A 17,218-nucleotide genomic window follows, 5' to 3' on the forward strand; every position below is an offset into this window, starting at 1 on the left:
GTCCATTCTGCCTCTCCCTTTTGCAGGAAGCCTCGGGCCTGTTTCAGCTGAACCCGGAGGTCCGGGCCTCAGAGAAGTTCCCTTCCCTGGCAGCTTTTTGAAAGTGGGCTGCTGGGGGTGTGGTTAGAGGCTGGCCAACCCGTCTGGAGAGCTGGGAGGGTGGGCTCTGCCTCGCTGGGCACTGGGAGAGGATGAGGAGGTCAGTACAAAGCCTTGTGAGGGAGGAGCTGCTGGGGTGGTCAGTCCAGACTCACACTGGTCTTGCTTGCAAAGCCTTTATTGATTTCCAGGAACTCTGAAGCTTAGCTTGGGCTTTCTCTGCTTCACAGCACCCAAGTTTGCTGAGAGCTTCCTAACAGCAAGTTCTGGGGGGAAATGACCACTGCCCATTGTCTGTGCCATCCCCCTCCAGCTCCATTCCTAGGTCTCTCTGTGGCTGTGCCAGGTCTTCTCACCCAGTGCAGGTGTGAGGGCACCCTGTGGCACCCGTTGCCCAGGCAGGTTGGCACAGTGTGCCTGGGCAAGTGGCTGCAGGGCAGCTTGTTGTCCCCAGCTCTGCCCCTGCCCTCATCTGGGCACAGCTTTGGCACTGATGGCACTGGTGGCTGTGCCCCCTTGCCCTCACCCTGATGCTCGAGGGGCCACGGGGTCCTGGTTGTGAGGAAGGGTGGGTGGCACAAGAGGGGCTGAGTGCACTGCAGGTTGCTGCCAGCACCTGGGTGCCAGTGGAGGGAATTTGGGTATGAGGGGCACATGTTGTACTTGGCTCTCCTGAGCCCCTGCAGGCAGGGTCAGGGTGGGTGCTGAGCTCCTGCCTGACTCCAGCCTTGGCCCTGCACCCACCAGGGCACGTGCCCAGCTCACTGCAGTGCCCGGACCACGGAACGATAGGCTTGTATAATCTCCTGGCTCTTGGGGCAGGTGTATTTGAACTCCTTGGTTTCACTGGCACTGCTGAGGTACCGCCACACGCCCCGCAGGTCCTTGGGGATCCCAAAGCGGCGGTAGTGCTGGCACACGACCTGCGGGCACAAACGGGGAAAGCCTTGCCTGACACTGTGCCAGGGAGGGCAGGCACCAGTTGGGAAGGGTGGCAGGGAGCCAGGGGACATCCCTGGTGCTGCACAGTCGAGGGCTGGCACTCGGGAGGGGATGCAGAGGGGAGTGGGATCTGTGGGGGAGGACATTGTGCTGGGCAGGCCTCCTGGGGAGAGGGATGCTCAGGGACACAGAGCTGACAGAGCAGCTGGGAAAGGAGCAGGGGCTTGCTGTAGGCACCAGGAGGAAAGTGAGAGCATGGAGCCAGTGGCATGGGGATGGCAGGGAAAGGAGAAGGGCATGGTACTGGGATGCCCTTGGCTTACCTGAACAATGTTTAGCTTGGGCAGCAGGTTGCAGTCGGCCAATGTGAGGTGGTCTCCGTCGAGGAAGCGGCGCTGCGAGGCCCGGAGGTGGGGGTCCCGGGCCAGCTCGTGTTCCAGAGGGGAGCTCAGGTACTCATCCAGCTTCAGCAAGGCCCGCAGCAGGCTCCGCTGCAGCGCTGCAGGGAGGGTGGCCAGATCACAGTCCAGGCCTGCTGCGGGCATGGGGACCCTGCTCTGCTGTGGCCTCCTCCCAGCCCAGCCCTGTGTCCAGGCAGCACCTGTCAGCCTCTTCCCACCTGAAGCTCAGGCTGGCACCTGCCTCTGCCCTCCCACAGAGACCTGGCACAGCCACACTGACCCACACAGGGAGGGCAGTGCCTGGACAGACCCAGCTGTGGTCTGGGTGGGGGGACTGGGAAAGCTCAGTGGGACCAAGCTCGGCTTTGGGGTGTGGCACCTGAGAGGTTGCACGGGGTGCTCCCCCACCCGCTCCTCACCGTCGTCCTGGGCAGGCACCGGGTTCTTGATGAAGGCGGAGAACTTGTGGAAAATGTCGTTCCCAGCCAGGCTTGACTCTGGGTACTGCGGGACCAGACTGGGGCACCTGCGGAGACATGGGCACAGCTGAGCCAGGTGGCAGAGGCTGACAGGCTCCTCTTCCCTCTTCCCTCAGCTTGTCCTGCCCTTCTTCGGGCCCCCTTCCTCCTCTCAAGGCAGCACCAGCCACTGACATGGGGGGGCCCAGCTGATCCTCCAGGAACTCCTCAATGGCGATGGTGTCGGTCTTGGGCTCGCCGTTGTAGAGCAGGACAGGCAGCTGGGCACCCGGTGCGAAGTCCTTCAGCACGTCCAGCGCCCTGTGGGAGATGGGGACACCGCTGATGCCTGGCACGTCCAGGGTTCTGCAGAGCACCTTGTGTGTACGTGTGTGTTGGGATGTGCACGTGTGTCCCGAGCAAAGGGAGTTCTGGGAGGCCGGTGCACAAGGTGCTGCCCTCGGGCCCCTCCTGCCTCAGTGTGTGCCCAAGGAAATACCCGCCAACCTCCCCTAAACACCAGGGGTCACCTGGGGAGGTACAAAAAGCTCCACACATCCCGTAGTGCCCGCCCTTCACATCCTTCCCCAAACCGTTGGGGACCTACCACCCCCCCCACCCTGCACGTGGTCCTGGAGCCAGGGCTGGCACTCCTTGGGAGGGGGCCACCACTCACCTCTTCACGTCCACGGTGGTGAGGGTGAAGGGCACCCCTTTGAGCAGCAGCACCATGAAGAGCCGCTGGCAGAAGGGGCAGTACCCCACGCTCTCCCCATCCTCGCTTGCCTGTGGGCACAGAGGGAGAGAGCTCAGCTGCCCTTTCACCCTGGCATGGCTCCAGTGGGGGCAGCCCCAGAGGGCACAGGGTGAAGATGCTAGGGCACATGCCGCAGCCCAGCCTGGCAAGCTGTGCTGCAGTCCATGGCACCTGCTCTGCCAGGCAGGGCACCAGCCCCTGGCCCCTGCCTGCTCCCAGGGCCTCAGTGCCACAGCCCAGAACAGCCACGTGGCACAGCAGGTGCTGGCCTTGGCACCCTCTGGGGACAAGGACCCTCAGGCTGCACCAGCCTCACGGTGCCAAGGGGACAAGGGCTTCAGAGCAGTAGTGGCAGCAGGGGCGGCTGTGGCAGGGGAGAGTCCAGCAGCAGAGACTGTGCCGGAGGAAGGTGACAGTGATATTGGTGGCCTTGTCAACGCCAGCCACAATCCCAGGTGAGCCCTGTGCTGCCCTGCACAGCCGGCCAGACTGCCCCGGCCAGGCGGTGGCTGGGAAGGGCCCGGCAGGTGCAGGCAGATGCTGTGGTGCTGGGCTGCTGGGCCCTGCTTTGGCGGAAGGGGGAAGGGGGGGGCAGAGGGGGAACCTGGTCCAACCTGCCCAGGTTGAGTCCCCACAGCCCCTGTGCCTGCCGGGCAGGAAGCAGCAAGCAGTGTGCCCTGGAGAAGAGCCCGAGCCGCCCGCTGCCCGTTGCCAGCCCCATTGCCTACCTGGTGCCTGACGCACTACCTGCCCCTCTGCCTGCCCGGTGCCCCACATCCGGGCCCTGCATTGGGCAGGGGCGGCCCAGCCACCCCACTGCAGCACTGCCAGGGTTGGTGGCTGCCCAGTGGCCTGGGGCACTGACCTCAGGATCCCCCTCACCTTGATGAAGAGCTGGATTTGGGGTTTCTCGGCCATGCTGCGTGGCGGCTGCTGCTGCACTGCTGGCTGCACCCTGAGTGCCCCAGCTGAAACCACGGCCCCTCCCAGCCCACATTCCTCCTCGGGGTGCACCCGCTCCCACCCACACCTGGCCCCACAGCACAGAGAGGACGCCCTGCCATGGGGCCCCGCCACCGTGGCTGCTGCCAACCCCAGGCCAGTAAGGGCAGCTGGTGGCATTGCTACCGCTCCTGCCTGTACCCCCAGCCACCCCACTGCCTGAATGATGCGAAGCACCGGGCACAGCCCCGTGTTGTGCCCAGCACTCCTTGCCCCAGCAGGATCCTGCACCCCCCACGCTGGGCACTGCCACTCCCCTCCCCGGCCAACGACACAGCCTCAAAGGATCCAGTTATTATTTTTTATTTAAAACGATCATTATTTTCACATTTCATCTTTGTTTTGTTTGGTAGCAATATACAGGCAGCTCCAAGACGTCCCCAGCCCCAGGGGCCCCATGCTCAGGGCTGAGCATGGCACTGGCGCTGTGCCCGTGCTGGTGGCCAAGGACGTGCAGAGGGAGGCAAGGCCAGAAGCGGGGGGCCAAACTCAACCAAGTGAACAGTGTTAAGGCAGCAGCCACCCCTGCCCTGGGGCAATGCCCTGGGGCACTACCTACCTGCTCCCACCCTTGGAGTGACTCCAGCAGGGACTGTGCCCACACAGCCCTAAACCCAGGGCAGGGAGGCCACCGTGGCCACCCAGGCTGTATGGGCACCTCCACTGACCCTTAGAAGCCATGGGGATGACGGCATGGTGGCAGGGGGAAGACTGGGGACAGGGGAGACACTCTGTGACGGGGGGGTGCCAGTGCCCTGCTGGAGCCCGCAGTGACAATGCAGTGTGGCAGGTATGGGGCTCGTGAGGATACAGCCCAGAGCACAGCAGCACTGCCTGCCCTGGGCTGCCCAAGCTGTCAGCTGGGGACTCAAAGATGACACTATCCCCTCTCCCTGATGGCAAAGGGCAAACTTTGAGCTGGCTTGTCTCCCAGCATCCACTGGGGAAGGCAGAGTGTGGCCAGCAAAGGAGAAGGGGCACGCTGATGGGGGCTGCCCCCCTGTGCCGTCCACCCCATCCCAGATCCAGCCAGTTTCCCACGTCATTAAAAAAAATACGGTCTGAAAAATCTGAAAATAGAGCTTCTTCCCCCAGTTTTCCCCCTATTGAAAATACTGTATATTGTATCACAATCTCTAGCAGGTGGTAGATGGGGCTGATGGGACCGGGGTGCATGGAGACAACCGAGGGCAGGCCCTGCTCCCGTCCCCAAGCGGGGCCAGAGCCAGCCTCCCCCCAGCTCCCATGGCAGCCAGCTGAGGCGCCTGGTGCTGCTCAGGGCCTCCAGCCAAGCCTGTGCCACAGAGGCAGAGAGGGAAGCAGAGCACACAGGGCAGATGGGCCACGGGTGCTCCCCAGAAAGGTGCACGGCCACGCTGGGGTGTTGCAAAGACTGTGGCACCCAGCAGTGGGGGGTCGGGGCCAGCGTCACAGGCCCTGCTGCCACCTTATCCTCTGGGCACAGCTGCAGATTGTTGAGAGCTGCAGGCACCAGCCATGGTCCCTGTGGGTGACAAGGCAGCAGGACCCTCTGCAAAAAGGAGGGGCACTGCTGGCTGAGGGGGTGCCCACTGCTGGCCAGTGACACTGCCAGTCCCACGCCTGCAGTCCATCCTTCCCTCCCCACCGCCCCGGGCACCGCTGCCAGGCTGTGCCAGCACCCACCCTGACTGTCCCAACCTCGTACCTTAAGGCCACCCCACTACCAGCTTCCAAAGCCATCCTGGGGTGCAGCAACCCCTCTCCTAGTACCACCAGTGACCCAAGAATAAGAACCGAGTGCAGGTGGTTCCCGTACAGGGCTTGGCACTGAGGAACAAGTGTCAGGGCAACAGCGACATGGAAGGGGACACAGCAAAAAGGTGGCAGAGCTGCAGCAATGCCCTGTGATGGGGGAAGCAAGTGGTGAGGGGGCAGGGAGGAGGGCAGGGTGAGAGACTTGAGGGTGAGGGACATGGGTAGGGGCAGAGGGGAGAAACAGCTGGTGCCAGCATGTGAAATACCCTGTGAAATACCCCTCTGCCCCCCCCACGTGCCTCTGCAGTGGCACTGCTGCCTGGGGGACAAAGCCAGTGCCCAAGGCCAGGCAGGGCCAGGGCCAACGGACCCCAGGGTGGGCAGGATGTACCAGTAGGGCCAAGACCCCCAGTGACATCCCGGTGGTGACAGAAATCGGTCACGGGTGAAGCACCAGAGCACCTGCGCCCCTGCAGTGCCCAGGGCAGCACCAGGCAGGGGTGATGTGGAAGCAGCCATCCTTCTTCTAGCTCCACGGGGCCAGGCCTGGGGGGTACCCACAGCCAAGGGGCCCCAGAGTGAGTGCAACACAGGTGTCCAGCCAAAGGCACCGCTCACACGCCCCTGTGTCTCGGCCCCAAAGTCAGTGGGGCTGGCGCTGCTGGCACCAAGCCGTGTCCTTTCCTTCAGTCTCCGTCCACGGCATGTTGAGGACCATGCCCCCGGCACCACGCAATGACTCTGCTCCAGAGCTGAAGGGGACAAAAGCCACCCCAGCGGTGGCTTGCGAGGTCCATGCAGGCATTGCTGTACCCACTGTGTCCTCCCTGGCACGTGGCTCCGGCTGCGGCAACTCCGCTCCACGGGGCAAAGGGAGGGGAGAGGCCAAAAGGGTTTGGTGGCTTCAAGCCGGGAACATGGCTGTCCCCGGGGTCTCAGCACAGCGTGTCCGTGTTGAAGGAGAGCTGAGCCTGAGCAGGGAGACAGGCAGGGCTCAGGGGCTGCCCACTTTGCCAGCACACCCAGGGCATCTGGGGCCAGAGTCTGGCACAGGTGGCAGAGCAGACACCTCTCCAAGAGAGCCCCCACCCCTGCCAGGCCCTGCCCTGGCTCCATTGTGTCACCCTTGTGGTGTCACAGCATCCAGTCCCAGGGCCCGTGGCAGGGACACAGGTGCAACAGCCAGATCTGGGGACAACCTCTCACCCTCTCCTCCTCAAAGCTGATGAGGCCTTCGTCATCGGTCTCCAGGTCCTCCTGCTCTTCCACCACGAGGGCCCGCAGCTCAGTGGGGGCAGTGCGGGGGCGCAGCAGGCTCAGCACACGCTCCAGGGGCGACTGCAGGACACAGCTGGGGCTGGTCTCCTGCTGCTCCAGGTTGTCACTTTGCTTCTTGGCAAAATTCACAAACACCTGAGGAGGAAGGGGCAGGAGTCTCAGGTATCCTCCACCCCATGCCTCCAGGTCAAGACCCGGTGCATCCTGCTGTGCCGTGCCTGTCACCGTGTTCCCCATCTAGCTCCGACCCCTGCCCCAAAGGCAGATCCTGCCTGGCCACCCTCCCTGGGGACAAGCATCCAGCTGCCCGTGCTGTCCCCAGTCTTACATTGTCCAGTGTGGTTTGGCTGACAGAGTAGTCTTCAATGCCCAGCACATCCACCACCTGCTCCATCTTGCTGAAGACCTGTGCCAGTGAGATCTGGTCCGACTTCAGCTGGTACTGGGCCTTGGTGTGATGACGCTCCTGGGGGGCGGTCACAGAAGGGGCACTGAGCCCTCACTCCCGGACTCCCTCCCATCACCCCATGGAGGATGAAGGCTGCTTGTGCCCCAAAGTGGGGGCTGGCAGGGGACAGCACAGCCACCATGGGCAGCTCACCTTGAGGACAGCCTCAGGGAAGTTACGGTTGAAGAACCTCACCACCTCCTTGACGTTGAGGCTGGACTTGGTGCGCACTGTGATCATGTAGCCATCACCAAACCTGCACAGGAACAAGGTACCCCATGAGGACCTGTCCCCTGATCTGCACCCCCGTGACCCTATGGAAGGGGACGATGCTGTCAGGCAGCCACTGCTGGACACCAGGCCAGCAGCAGGGCACTTCAGTGACCCCATTCCCTGCCCACCTCTACAGCAGCACCCACACAAAGGGCTGACAGCTCCTCATGGATGCCACACTGTCACCCAGCCGTGGGGATCCAGCCCCTTCCTGCCCAACAGCACACACAGGCTGCTGGGCCCCATGCAGGCATGCTGGGCTCCCACCAGGCTCTTACCTGTTCTTCAGATGCTGAATGCTGCCAAGACACTTGAGCCGCCCGTTCACCATGATGGCCAGGCGGGTGCAGAGGGCCTCGCACTCCTCCATGCTGGGATGACAAGGGAGGCTTCAGCGGGGGGCATGGGAGGACAGTGCCAGGGCTATGGTGGGGACAGGTGGGGAGCTGGGCCCCCCAGACCATCGCCCAAGGGCTGTGGCCCCACCACCAGGGATGAGAGAGGGCAACAGAGGGCATCCCAGGCTCCCCCTGCTCCTCGTACCCCTACCAAATCCCATTCTCTGGGGACCAGCGAGCCCCCTCCCTCCCACACAGCACCCCAGGTGCTTGCAGGCACCATGGGCACAGAACCCCCTGGACCTGTGAGACGTGAGCACCACGGAGCGACCCGTTTTGATGACATCCAGGATGAGGTTCCAGAGGAAGCGCCGTGCCTTGGGGTCCATCCCTGTGGTTGGCTCATCCTGGGGGACAGACAGCACTCTCAGACATGTCAGCCCTGGGAGGGACCCTGCCACTCCCTTCCTGTCCTGAATCCAGCTCAGGCCACCATCCCACACTCCAGGAGATGCGTGATGCGTGGTGAAGCTGGGGGGTGGGCAGATCCCACCCGGGGTCGTTTTTCCACCCTCAGGGCGCACCAGGAAGATGAAGGCTGGGTATCCGATGAGTGCGATGGCTGTGGACAGCTTCCTCTTGTTGCCCCCGCTGTAGGTGCTGGCAGGCTTGTCTGCGTACTTGGTCAACTCCAGCTTCTTCAGTGCCCACTTGACCACCTGCAAGGCGTGGGGGGCTGCTGTTATCCTGCCAAGGCCACAGAGCTGGCAGAGCTGGCAGGGGTTGGGCTCCCTGGCACGTCAGCTGCTGAGGGGACTACAAGCCACGTGCCAGTCAGGGGAGCCCCATGGCAGCCCCGGCACAGCCATGAGCACTGGTGGGGACCTGTGAGTGCATGTGCCCGGCCCTGGCAGCCCACGTGGGCACACCGCCAGGGTGGCACTGCCACGAGGGCAGCAGCACCTGCTCAAGCTGCCGCTGCTGCCCAGTGAGATGCCATTGCTGTGGTGCAGCACCAGCCCTTGGATGCTGCCAACTGCTTGCCCAGAGCCCTACCCGCTCCTCATCCTTCCAGGGGATTCCACGCAGGCGGGTGTAGAGCTCCAAGTGCTCCTGGGCTGTCAGCTCATCAAAGAGTGCGTCGAACTGGGGGCAGTAGCCCAAGCTCTGCTGGACCTGCAGGAGCTCCTTCAGGATGCTGTGGGAGAGGATGGAGGGGTTGTGGGAAGAAGGAATTCTTTTTGTGAGGACTGCTGCTGAGCCCCCTTTCACACGCCTTTACACTGGAGCATCTCCCCCCAGCTAAAACCCCATGGCGCAGCCTCAGCCCACGGCCACTGTCTCTTGCCCCACATCCCAGAATGATGGTCACCAAGGAGGACACAAGGCTGCAGAGTCCTACAGAGACACACAAGCTCACTTATGCTGCTTTATCCTGGGAGCCCTCCAAGCAGACCCCATCCCATCCCATTCCCAGGAAAGCAGGCAGCCCCCAGCCCCCCCTAACCTGTGTCCGTTAATGAAGGCCTCTCCACCCGTGGTGCTCTCATCCCCTGTCAGCATCTTGAATGTTGTGGTCTTGCCCGCACCATTGACGCCCAGCAGCCCAAAGCATTCCCCGGGGCGCACGCCCACGCACAGCCGGTCCACAGCCAGGATGCGCCCAATCTTGCGGGACTTGTACACCTGGCAGGGAAGGGGACGGGGACTCAGCCCACCAGGAGCCACCTGGACCCCCTGCCCCACCCACATCCCTGGGCTAGGCTGGTCCCAAGAGTCTCCCTGCACCCTGATGCAGCCCTCACCTTCGTGAGGTTCTCGATCTTTAGCATGTCGTTGTCGGCGTCACCACGCAGGACCCGGTGCCTCTCATTGGCCACGTCGATGTCATCCTCGATGGGTTTGGTGGAGACAGGCAGGCGTCTGTGGGAGGGGGCAGGGACACCGGGGGAATGTGGGACCAGGAGCTGCATCCCTGACAGGCCCAGGCAGCTCCCACTCAACACCACCAGAAGGGCAGCCTGAAGCTCAAGGGTTCCCATGGCAAATCTTTACCCCATGGCCAGTCCCAACATCCCTGCCCCATGCCACACTCACTGGGGCTTCCGGAAGAAGTTGTACTGGCACATGATGGTGATGAAGAAGCCAACAAAGCCTTCAATTGTCATGGCAACAAGCCCCCGTGTCACGATGTCCCACTCGAAGGGTGATTTCATTTTATCGAACTGCCCTGAGCACGAGGAAGAGGAGAGAGCAGCTAGGGACACCTTCCCATGGGGACAGCTTGGTTGTACTTCCTGAGCTGACCCATGACAATGACACTGCTCCCCCACAACAGCTGCCTGGGCTGGTTGCAACACGATTCCCTCGCAGAGCATGGGTGCTGTGGAAATCATCTGGCAACTTTTCAACCTCAGTAGGATGAATCAACCCAGCTGAGAGTGGTATCAGATGGATTTGTCAAATCTTGACCCAAAACTGTCCCTCATGATGCCAGCAGCACCTGGCTTAAGTACAGAAGCTGTTCAAAAAGCAGAGAGCAGGCGAGCTTCTGAGGCCAGGCTGAAGCTGTAACTGGCAACAGGCTTGTGTTGGTTAGGCAGCACAGCCCCCAAGAGACCCTGTCTGGGAGTCCCTGCAGCCCCCATCCCTCCTGTCACAGCACAGACCCACCGTGGCCCACCACAGCTACACTATGGCCCCACTAAGATCCACCACAGCCTCACCACGGCCCACCACAGGCAGTGTGCAGCAGCAGCAGAACCACATGCCTCTGTCAAGGCCCACACCCTCCTCTCCCCTTGGGGCTGCTATGTGGGATGGCCCAAGGAACCACTTTCAGCAGCACTGGCACCATGCCCCTGCTGACCCTCAGCTGTGTCTCTTTCTGTGCCCCATCTAGTCCACCCCCTTGGCTTTTTGCTCCAGGTTGCTCTGGGCCTCAGGACACCCCCACGGGGCAGGCAGAGGGGATGTGCCAGCATCGTGGTCCCCTCCAGCCCCATATGCCCTGGAGCAAGGGAGGGAGAGAACAAGAGGCCATACCAATCTTGGCATAGTACTCATTGATGTATTCATTGTAGGCCATCTCCATCAGGCCGTGGCCCAGGTTGTAGTTAGGGAACACGAGGAAGCAGCTCTTCAGGTAGCTGTTCACCACCTTCAGGTCCTGTGGGGACAGCAGAGAGGACACAACCATCAAACAACCCTGAGTGAATGGTAGGATCAGGATCCCCAAGATCCAGCCCAGTCAGGTCTCATGGCTGATCCTGCTGGAAACAGAGACCTCCTGAGGTCCCTCCCAGACTGAGCCACCCCACAACCTGATGTCAGTGTCTCCCTTCCCGGTGGCCCTTGGCAGAGCTGTGAATGCCGCACCTTGTCGTGCTCAAAGAGCTGCAGCAGGAACGTGGCCACAGTGGCTGTGATGCCAATGAAGAGGTTGATGACGATGAGGAAGACGTAAGCAGAGCTGGGCACCTCAAACCAGAAGGAGGCTGGGTACATGATAGGGGTGATAGACCAGCTGGGGAGGTGAGAAGCAGAAGCACACATCAGCATGGCAGGAGAGGGGCCCCCCACCTTGGGACTGCCCATTTCCAGCCTGCTGTTCCCAGACTCTCCCACCCCAGCCCTCACAGCCACCCCACCCCAACCAGCTATGGGGGCTGCAGAACATCACAGAATGGTTTGGACTGGAAAGGACCTTTCAAAGTCATCTAATCCAGTCCCTGGCCATGGGCAAGGACACCTTCCACTAGTGCTCCAACCTGTCCAACTTGGCCTTGGACATTTCCACAAATGGGGCAGTCACAGCTTCTCTGGGAAATCTGTGCCAGGGCCTCACCACCCCCATCGTGAAAAATTTCTTCATAATATCTGGTCTAAATGTCTATTCTTTTAGTTTAAAACCACCGCCTCGTAAGACTCTGGAGGCATCCCCAGTGCCTCCTGACCACCCCCCTCTGAGCAACATACCCATAGAGCAGGAAGAGTGAGAGGACAGCAGGGAAGTTGGTGGGAGAGGTATATGCTGGGAGGTCAAACACGAACAGGATGATGATGCAGCACGTGGCTGGCACCAGGTAGTTTAGCTGGAGAAGACAGAAACTTCTGTGACTGCCCACTCTCTGGCACAGCCCCAGAGGCTTGGCCAGTAGGGCCACGTGTCCTGCTTACCATGTCCCACATGTAGTTGGCCAGCCAGTAGATGACGGGGTCACAGCCACTCACAAACTGCAGGTGTTTGGCCTTGGTGGCCTTTTCGGCCACCAGGAATACCACAAAGCTGGCTGGGACGAAGGACATGGCCACAATGATGAAGATGGCAATCACCACATCTGTGCCTTGCAGGCTGCATGGGGAGCAAAGAGAGCTCCATGGAGGGACTCCAGCACCCTCAGTTGCCTGGGGAATGGCCACCCACTCTGGTATGGGGCAATCACTGTGCACAGTGCAGGGCATGGCACAGGGAGCCCCACGTCACAGCCACCCTGTCCCTCCCCACCAAGCAGCCTGTGGAGCAGAAGCCTTGGCCTTCCCCTGCAACCATCAGTAAGAAGCCCCCTACCTCCCGTGGGACAGCCACCCTCCCCTCAGACCCTCTCCTTGAACCTACAGGTAATCCAGGGACAGGCTGGCGCTCGTTTTGTTCATGGGGTGATTGGTGACTGTGATGCCTGCAACAACGACCAAGAAGAAACATGGAAGCATGAAAACTGGCTTGGGACACAGACCCCTGTCCCCACTCTGCCTGGTCCTGGCTCTGAGCAGGATGGGCTTCCAACCTGAAGCTCAGCAGGAGCTGGGCTCTCTGAAGCAACTCAGCACCTCAAGGCCAAGCCCTCCCTCACTGGAGAGCACCCTTGGACATGTCACAAGCATGTCAGGCACTTTCAGGCAGCACTTTGGGATATTCCAGCCCAGGCCTGACAAAGAGGTTATCCCAGCTCTCATATCTCACAGCGGAGGTGTGTGAACCCCTGTTCCAGCTGGACACTAGCTTGCTGGCCCAAGGTGGACACTGCACTTTGGAGCCTGGTTGGACTATGCCCTAATGCTGATCCTGACATGCTCCTACCCTCAAACACCTCCAGATGCTCACCATAGGCAGCAGGGTTGCCCTTGCTCTTGGGCAGGTTGGCTCTCAGGATGGCATTGTTGAGGGCGTTGAGGTAAGTGGGCATGCTGTGGTAGCCCTTGTTGTTGTAGAAGACCTGGTGGAGGAGAGAGGAACAGTGGGAGGTGGCAAGAGAGCTAGGCCCAGAGATGTACTGGGAGGGAAGGACAGGATGGGATGGACAGCCCACAGGCTGTGGGGAGAATAGGCCATTGCTGACTCTGCTGGGCCAGACCTACTAACCACTCCCCCCATGGCTGGAGCCTCCCAAAGCACTTGGAGGAGAGCACTGCAGCAGAGCAGTCCCAGGGGTCCCTGCCTGCCCCCTTTCCTCTCACCCATCCCCCCTGCCCCAAGGCGCAGCGCTGTCCCACCTGGGCCGTTCTCCGCACAGCGATCTTGCGCACCGTGGCCGGAGCCCTGGCTCCAAAGGAGGCTGGGATGGATTTCTGGACATTGCCAAATGTGAGCGCCCCGTACCTGTAGGACGGGGCAGTGCTGAGGAAGCTGCAACTGCTGTCCCCCACCTCCGGGGGTGGAAGCATGCTCGAGGATGTTGCTGACTCCCAGCCAGCACCCTGGGGCTCTATGGTGCAGGGCAGACCCTCCCAGCCTCCCCTCTTGCCTGTGCAGACGGAAGCGGTCCGAGGTGTAGAGCAGATACTCAGAGACGTTGCGCCCTGTGATGTCTGTCAGGATGTCCCCTGTCACCACCTTCATCTGCGGGGGATGACCCCCCACGCCACTAGGGCAGGAGAAGCCAGTCCCCTGCATGGAGCACGTGCACTTGATGGGCTCATGGATGATGCGGGGCAGGGCGGGGGCTGAGGTCACAGTCCCTGAGGAGCAGAAGGGGTGGCTCACAGCCAGGCTCCTGCCTGCCCCAGCTGCTGGGGACAGCATGAGGGTTGGGTGGCTGGCCAGGCAGGGTCCTGGTGACCAAGAGGGACCAAGAGATGGACGTGCAAAAAGCTTTGGGGGAACAGAGATTCAGAGACGGGCCACGAGGTGTGGCTGGAGAAGAAATGGCTGGGGACCACACCCAGCAAAGGTGATGCAAGGCTCCTCACAGGGCTTTGTGACAGTGTCACCATCCAAGGGGCTCTACTGGCATGGCTGGGGCTGAATGGGGACAGTGTTCCAGGGCCAGAGCCCAACATCCTAACAAAGCCCTGCTCTGCTGTGTGGCCAGGCCAGACTAACAGGTACTCCCAGGGGTCCCTGGAGCCACTTTTGTGAGGAGAATCATCATCTCCCTGCTGGAGAAAAATCCCAGACACAGGAGCACCCAGCACAGGTGATACCTTTAACAGCAGAGAAGGTCGTGGAGTTCCAGGCATGGAGCAGGTCCTCATCCACTGACATGGGGTAGTCAGAGGGAGCTGGGGATGGAGGCGGCGGCACAAAGTTGGAAAGTGGAAGGCCTTGGGTGAAGGAGTCAATGCACATGGCATCGAAGTACTTGGCTGCCAGCATTTTGGACTCATTGCTGTTGAGGTTGAGGGTCTGCATGGGCTGGTCCAGCGTGTTGTTGAAGGGTGTCTTGAGCACACAGGTGGCCCCCACACCAGAGGGCAGATGGAAAGTGTTCACCAGCTGCTGAGGGCTGGCATCAGGAGAGAGCCTAATGCTGCAGAGAAAGGAGCCAGTGAGGAGGAGCAAGGAGCAGGAGACACAGATTTCAGCACCATGGCCATCTTCTTCAAGGACCTCCCTGAGGCCTTGGCACTTATCATGGGCACACACAGCCGGTGCCTGGCATGACTGAGCTGCTAGTCACAGCGCCAGGGCTGCCACATCTCCCAGAGACACCCGGGCCAGGACAGAGGTTGCCTTCTGTCAGGGGACATGGCACTACCCGGGCTCTGCTCCAAGCCTGACCCAGCCCTGGCACCAGGCCTGCTGGGGCTGCCCTCCCCACTTGGCCTCCTCGCAGTCCCACAGATGGAGACAGGGCACAGGGTGCTGGTCACCAGCGGTGGCAGCTCTCACCGGTACTCACGCCGCTCCTCGTTGGCGTAAGGGATGAAGTTGCCCTTGGGCTGAGTGTAGTTGTGGTATTGGGATGGCGAGAGGATGAGGGGTGGCAGGTCACCTGTGGGGACAAGGACAGGAACCTGCTTGTACCCACAGTACCGCTGCACACAGGGAGACTGTCTTGGCCTTGTCCTACTGCAGCCAGTGGCCACACTGGGGCAGGCAGAACAGGCCACCCAGCATGCAGGTAGGTAGGCGGCTTGCATGCACCTATTTCAGGAACGGAGAGTGCCACAGTCATGGCCACACAGACGAAAAAGGCGGGCAGGAGGATCTGCGAGAAGAGGGCCTTGGTGTTGCGCTTGGCACAGTGGAAGCGTTTGACGATCAGCCCATGGAACTGGCGTAGCTTCAGCCACGAGCCTTCCAGCTTGAAGCTCCCCTGACCTGCCAGGTCACGATCCTCTGCTTCCACCTCTGCTTCTTGCTCTGGGAGGGAGAAGGACATCAGCCCCCTGGCACAATTGCTCCCACACCTGCCTGGGCTCCCAGGAAGCTGAACCAGACACCCAGCCCAGCTCAGCCATCCCAAGGGTGAGCACCCAACCCCAACTCTGCCACCAAGCCACAGCAGCAGTGCAGTGGGAAGCAAGGCAGCTGGCTGGCAGGTTGCTCTTGGCCCCAGAAGGAAAATTTAGACAATAGTTTTAAAAAACAACTGAAATTGGTGCTTTTTTCTAGGACCCCTCAATTTTCCCATCAGCTCTGCCAGCTGATGAGGGGTCAGCACAGTCAGGAACAGGGAACAAGACACAGGTGGGAGTCCCAGTGAGACAGTGGGAGCTCTGCCACAGCACTGTCCCAGCTCTGCCTCCCACAGCCCTGGTGGGGGGAAGAGGTGGCACATCCCTAAATTAGTCACAAGAGTTGCTGAGATAACCCAGAACAGGATCTGTGACTACAGCAACAACCTCAAGGCACCTGCCCACACCCTCCATATCCAGCAATCCCAACATCCAGGCAGGGAGAGCCTTGCACCTGGGGCAGGGTATGAGAGGTGAAGCCACCACCTGGAAGGTGACTCTGTGCACAAGGGCCAAGAGGAAAAACCCAACTGGTGCCAGTGTGGGGACAGGGCATGTTAGTGGGGCAAGTCTGCAAGGTGGCACTGGAGACACACAGGAGGCAGAGGCAGAGCCAACAGCGGCTGCCCTCACTGGCTCCATGCCTTGGCACAAGACCCTCATGCACACCCTACCAGTATGGGGTGCAAACTTGTGGAAAGAGCCCATTCCCAGCCCCCCCACCCGGGCTGTGGCTCTCTGGGTGCTGTGTCGCTGGAGGCACCATCAGTCCTCTCCCCACGGGCTCTTGTCCCAGCAGTCACAGCCACCCACCTCAGACACAACCGCATACCCTGCAGGACCAGGGCCAGCTCTGCCCGCCCTGGGCAAACCCTCCATGTCCCAGCTGAGTACCTCCCCCGGCCCCTGCCGCTGGCCGGGCACCAGCAGCACCAACCTTGCAGACTGACGTTATCGGGGTCCTGCCGGTTATCGAACAGGGGCGCGTAATCCCCAAAGAATTCGGAATAAACCCCACCTTCATCGCCGCGCACGGAGCCCACCGAGGACGCTGAGCGCAGGGACGCCTGCGACTGCGCCAGCTTGGAGCAGGTCACCAGGTTGCTGAGCTCCACCTCCGGCTTCTCTGGCATGGCCGCTTCGGCCAGGGGCTCCCCATTGGCTTCAGACTTTGGGCCCAGCTCAGAGGCGGGTGGCTGCAGGGCATCCTTGGACTCCTTCATGTCTGAAAGAAAAAACGTGGGTTGCCAGCAGCCATGCTACTCTTCACTGCATCATGCCACCGACTGGGGATGATACATGCCATACAGGCACAGACCGGTTTGGGCTGGAAAGGACCTCATCTCATTCCACCCCCCTACCATGTGCAGGGACACCTTCTGCTAGACCATGTTGCTCCAAGCCCCGTCCAACCTGGCCTTGGACACTTCCAGGGATGTTGCTGCCACAGCTCCTCTGCACAACCTGTGCCAGGGCCTCACCACCCTCACAGGGCAGAATTTCCTTCTAACATGCAATCTAAACTTTTCCTCTTTTAGTTTAAAACCATTCCCCCCCTTGTCCTAACACTGTCTGGCCACGTAAAGACCTTCTCTCATTTTTTCAAGCCCCTTTTAGGCACTAGAAGGTGCCATAAGGTCTCCCTGGAGCCTTCTCTTCTCCAGGTGAACACCCCCAGCCCTCCCAGCACCACGGCAGAGGTGCTCCAGCCCTCGGAGCATCTCCATGGTGTCCTCTGGAGGCCTGTGCTGAGGACACCAGAGCTAGACACTATTCTAGGTGGGAGTAAACCCAGAGGGGAGCAG

At 61.0% G+C, this 17,218-nt stretch overlaps 2 protein-coding genes across 8 annotated transcripts in view; both read right to left on the minus strand.

Annotated features, from left to right (window-relative positions):
* Positions 1–59: 59 nt before the first annotated feature.
* LOC138119760 (chloride intracellular channel protein 3-like) lies at positions 60–3,703 on the minus strand. Of its 2 annotated transcripts, none has more exons than XM_069031910.1 (6): positions 3,540–3,703; positions 2,577–2,686; positions 2,096–2,221; positions 1,862–1,968; positions 1,365–1,540; positions 60–1,022 (listed from the first exon to the last, which is right to left on the minus strand). In XM_069031910.1, exons 1-6 carry the CDS (start codon positions 3,573–3,575, stop codon positions 861–863), a joined length of 717 nt encoding a protein of 238 aa, XP_068888011.1. In that variant the 5' UTR covers positions 3,576–3,703; the 3' UTR covers positions 60–860. The 2 variants fall into 2 exon arrangements, with proteins under 2 accessions (XP_068888011.1, XP_068888010.1); XM_069031909.1 differs by having other exon boundaries at positions 1,365–1,573.
* A 243-nt stretch (positions 3,704–3,946) lies between these two features.
* Positions 3,947–17,218, minus strand: part of ABCA2 (ATP binding cassette subfamily A member 2) — a 34,150-nt gene continuing 20,878 nt past the window's right edge. For 5 of the 6 annotated variants that reach the window (XM_069031902.1, XM_069031905.1, XM_069031901.1 and 2 more), the window contains 23 exons: positions 16,351–16,638; positions 15,100–15,318; positions 14,845–14,947; positions 14,157–14,482; positions 13,478–13,691; positions 13,227–13,332; positions 12,838–12,949; positions 12,352–12,412; positions 11,913–12,087; positions 11,712–11,827; positions 11,112–11,259; positions 10,779–10,902; positions 9,831–9,963; positions 9,539–9,656; positions 9,241–9,419; positions 8,790–8,931; positions 8,318–8,452; positions 8,037–8,140; positions 7,674–7,766; positions 7,276–7,378; positions 7,003–7,140; positions 6,603–6,809; positions 3,947–6,367 (listed from right to left, as the gene is read on the minus strand). In XM_069031902.1, the coding sequence (XP_068888003.1) occupies positions 6,332–6,367; positions 6,603–6,809; positions 7,003–7,140; positions 7,276–7,378; positions 7,674–7,766; positions 8,037–8,140; positions 8,318–8,452; positions 8,790–8,931; positions 9,241–9,419; positions 9,539–9,656; positions 9,831–9,963; positions 10,779–10,902; positions 11,112–11,259; positions 11,712–11,827; positions 11,913–12,087; positions 12,352–12,412; positions 12,838–12,949; positions 13,227–13,332; positions 13,478–13,691; positions 14,157–14,482; positions 14,845–14,947; positions 15,100–15,318; positions 16,351–16,638 (3,380 nt within the window). In that variant the 3' untranslated portion in view covers positions 3,947–6,331. The remainder of the gene's footprint in view (positions 6,368–6,602; positions 6,810–7,002; positions 7,141–7,275; positions 7,379–7,673; positions 7,767–8,036; positions 8,141–8,317; positions 8,453–8,789; positions 8,932–9,240; positions 9,420–9,538; positions 9,657–9,830; positions 9,964–10,778; positions 10,903–11,111; positions 11,260–11,711; positions 11,828–11,912; positions 12,088–12,351; positions 12,413–12,837; positions 12,950–13,226; positions 13,333–13,477; positions 13,692–14,156; positions 14,483–14,844; positions 14,948–15,099; positions 15,319–16,350; positions 16,639–17,218) is intronic. The other variant, XM_069031903.1, reaches the window with a different exon arrangement.

This window comes from Aphelocoma coerulescens, chromosome 17, assembly GCF_041296385.1.
Source record: "Aphelocoma coerulescens isolate FSJ_1873_10779 chromosome 17, UR_Acoe_1.0, whole genome shotgun sequence".
In the NCBI taxonomy this organism is placed as follows: Eukaryota; Metazoa; Chordata; class Aves; order Passeriformes; family Corvidae; genus Aphelocoma; species Aphelocoma coerulescens.

Coding starts and splice junctions, on each gene's coding strand:
- LOC138119760 (XM_069031909.1), bottom strand. CDS start 3,575: ATGGCCGAGAAACCCCAAATCCAGCTCTTCATCAAG. Junction 1,969..2,095: donor GATCAGCTGGGCCCCCCCAT/GTCAGTGGCTGG, acceptor ATGTCTCCGCAG/GTGCCCCAGTCTGGTCCCGC. Junction 1,574..1,861: donor GGTGCCTGCCCAGGACGACG/GTGAGGAGCGGG, acceptor TGCCCGCAGCAG/GCCTGGACTGTGATCTGGCC.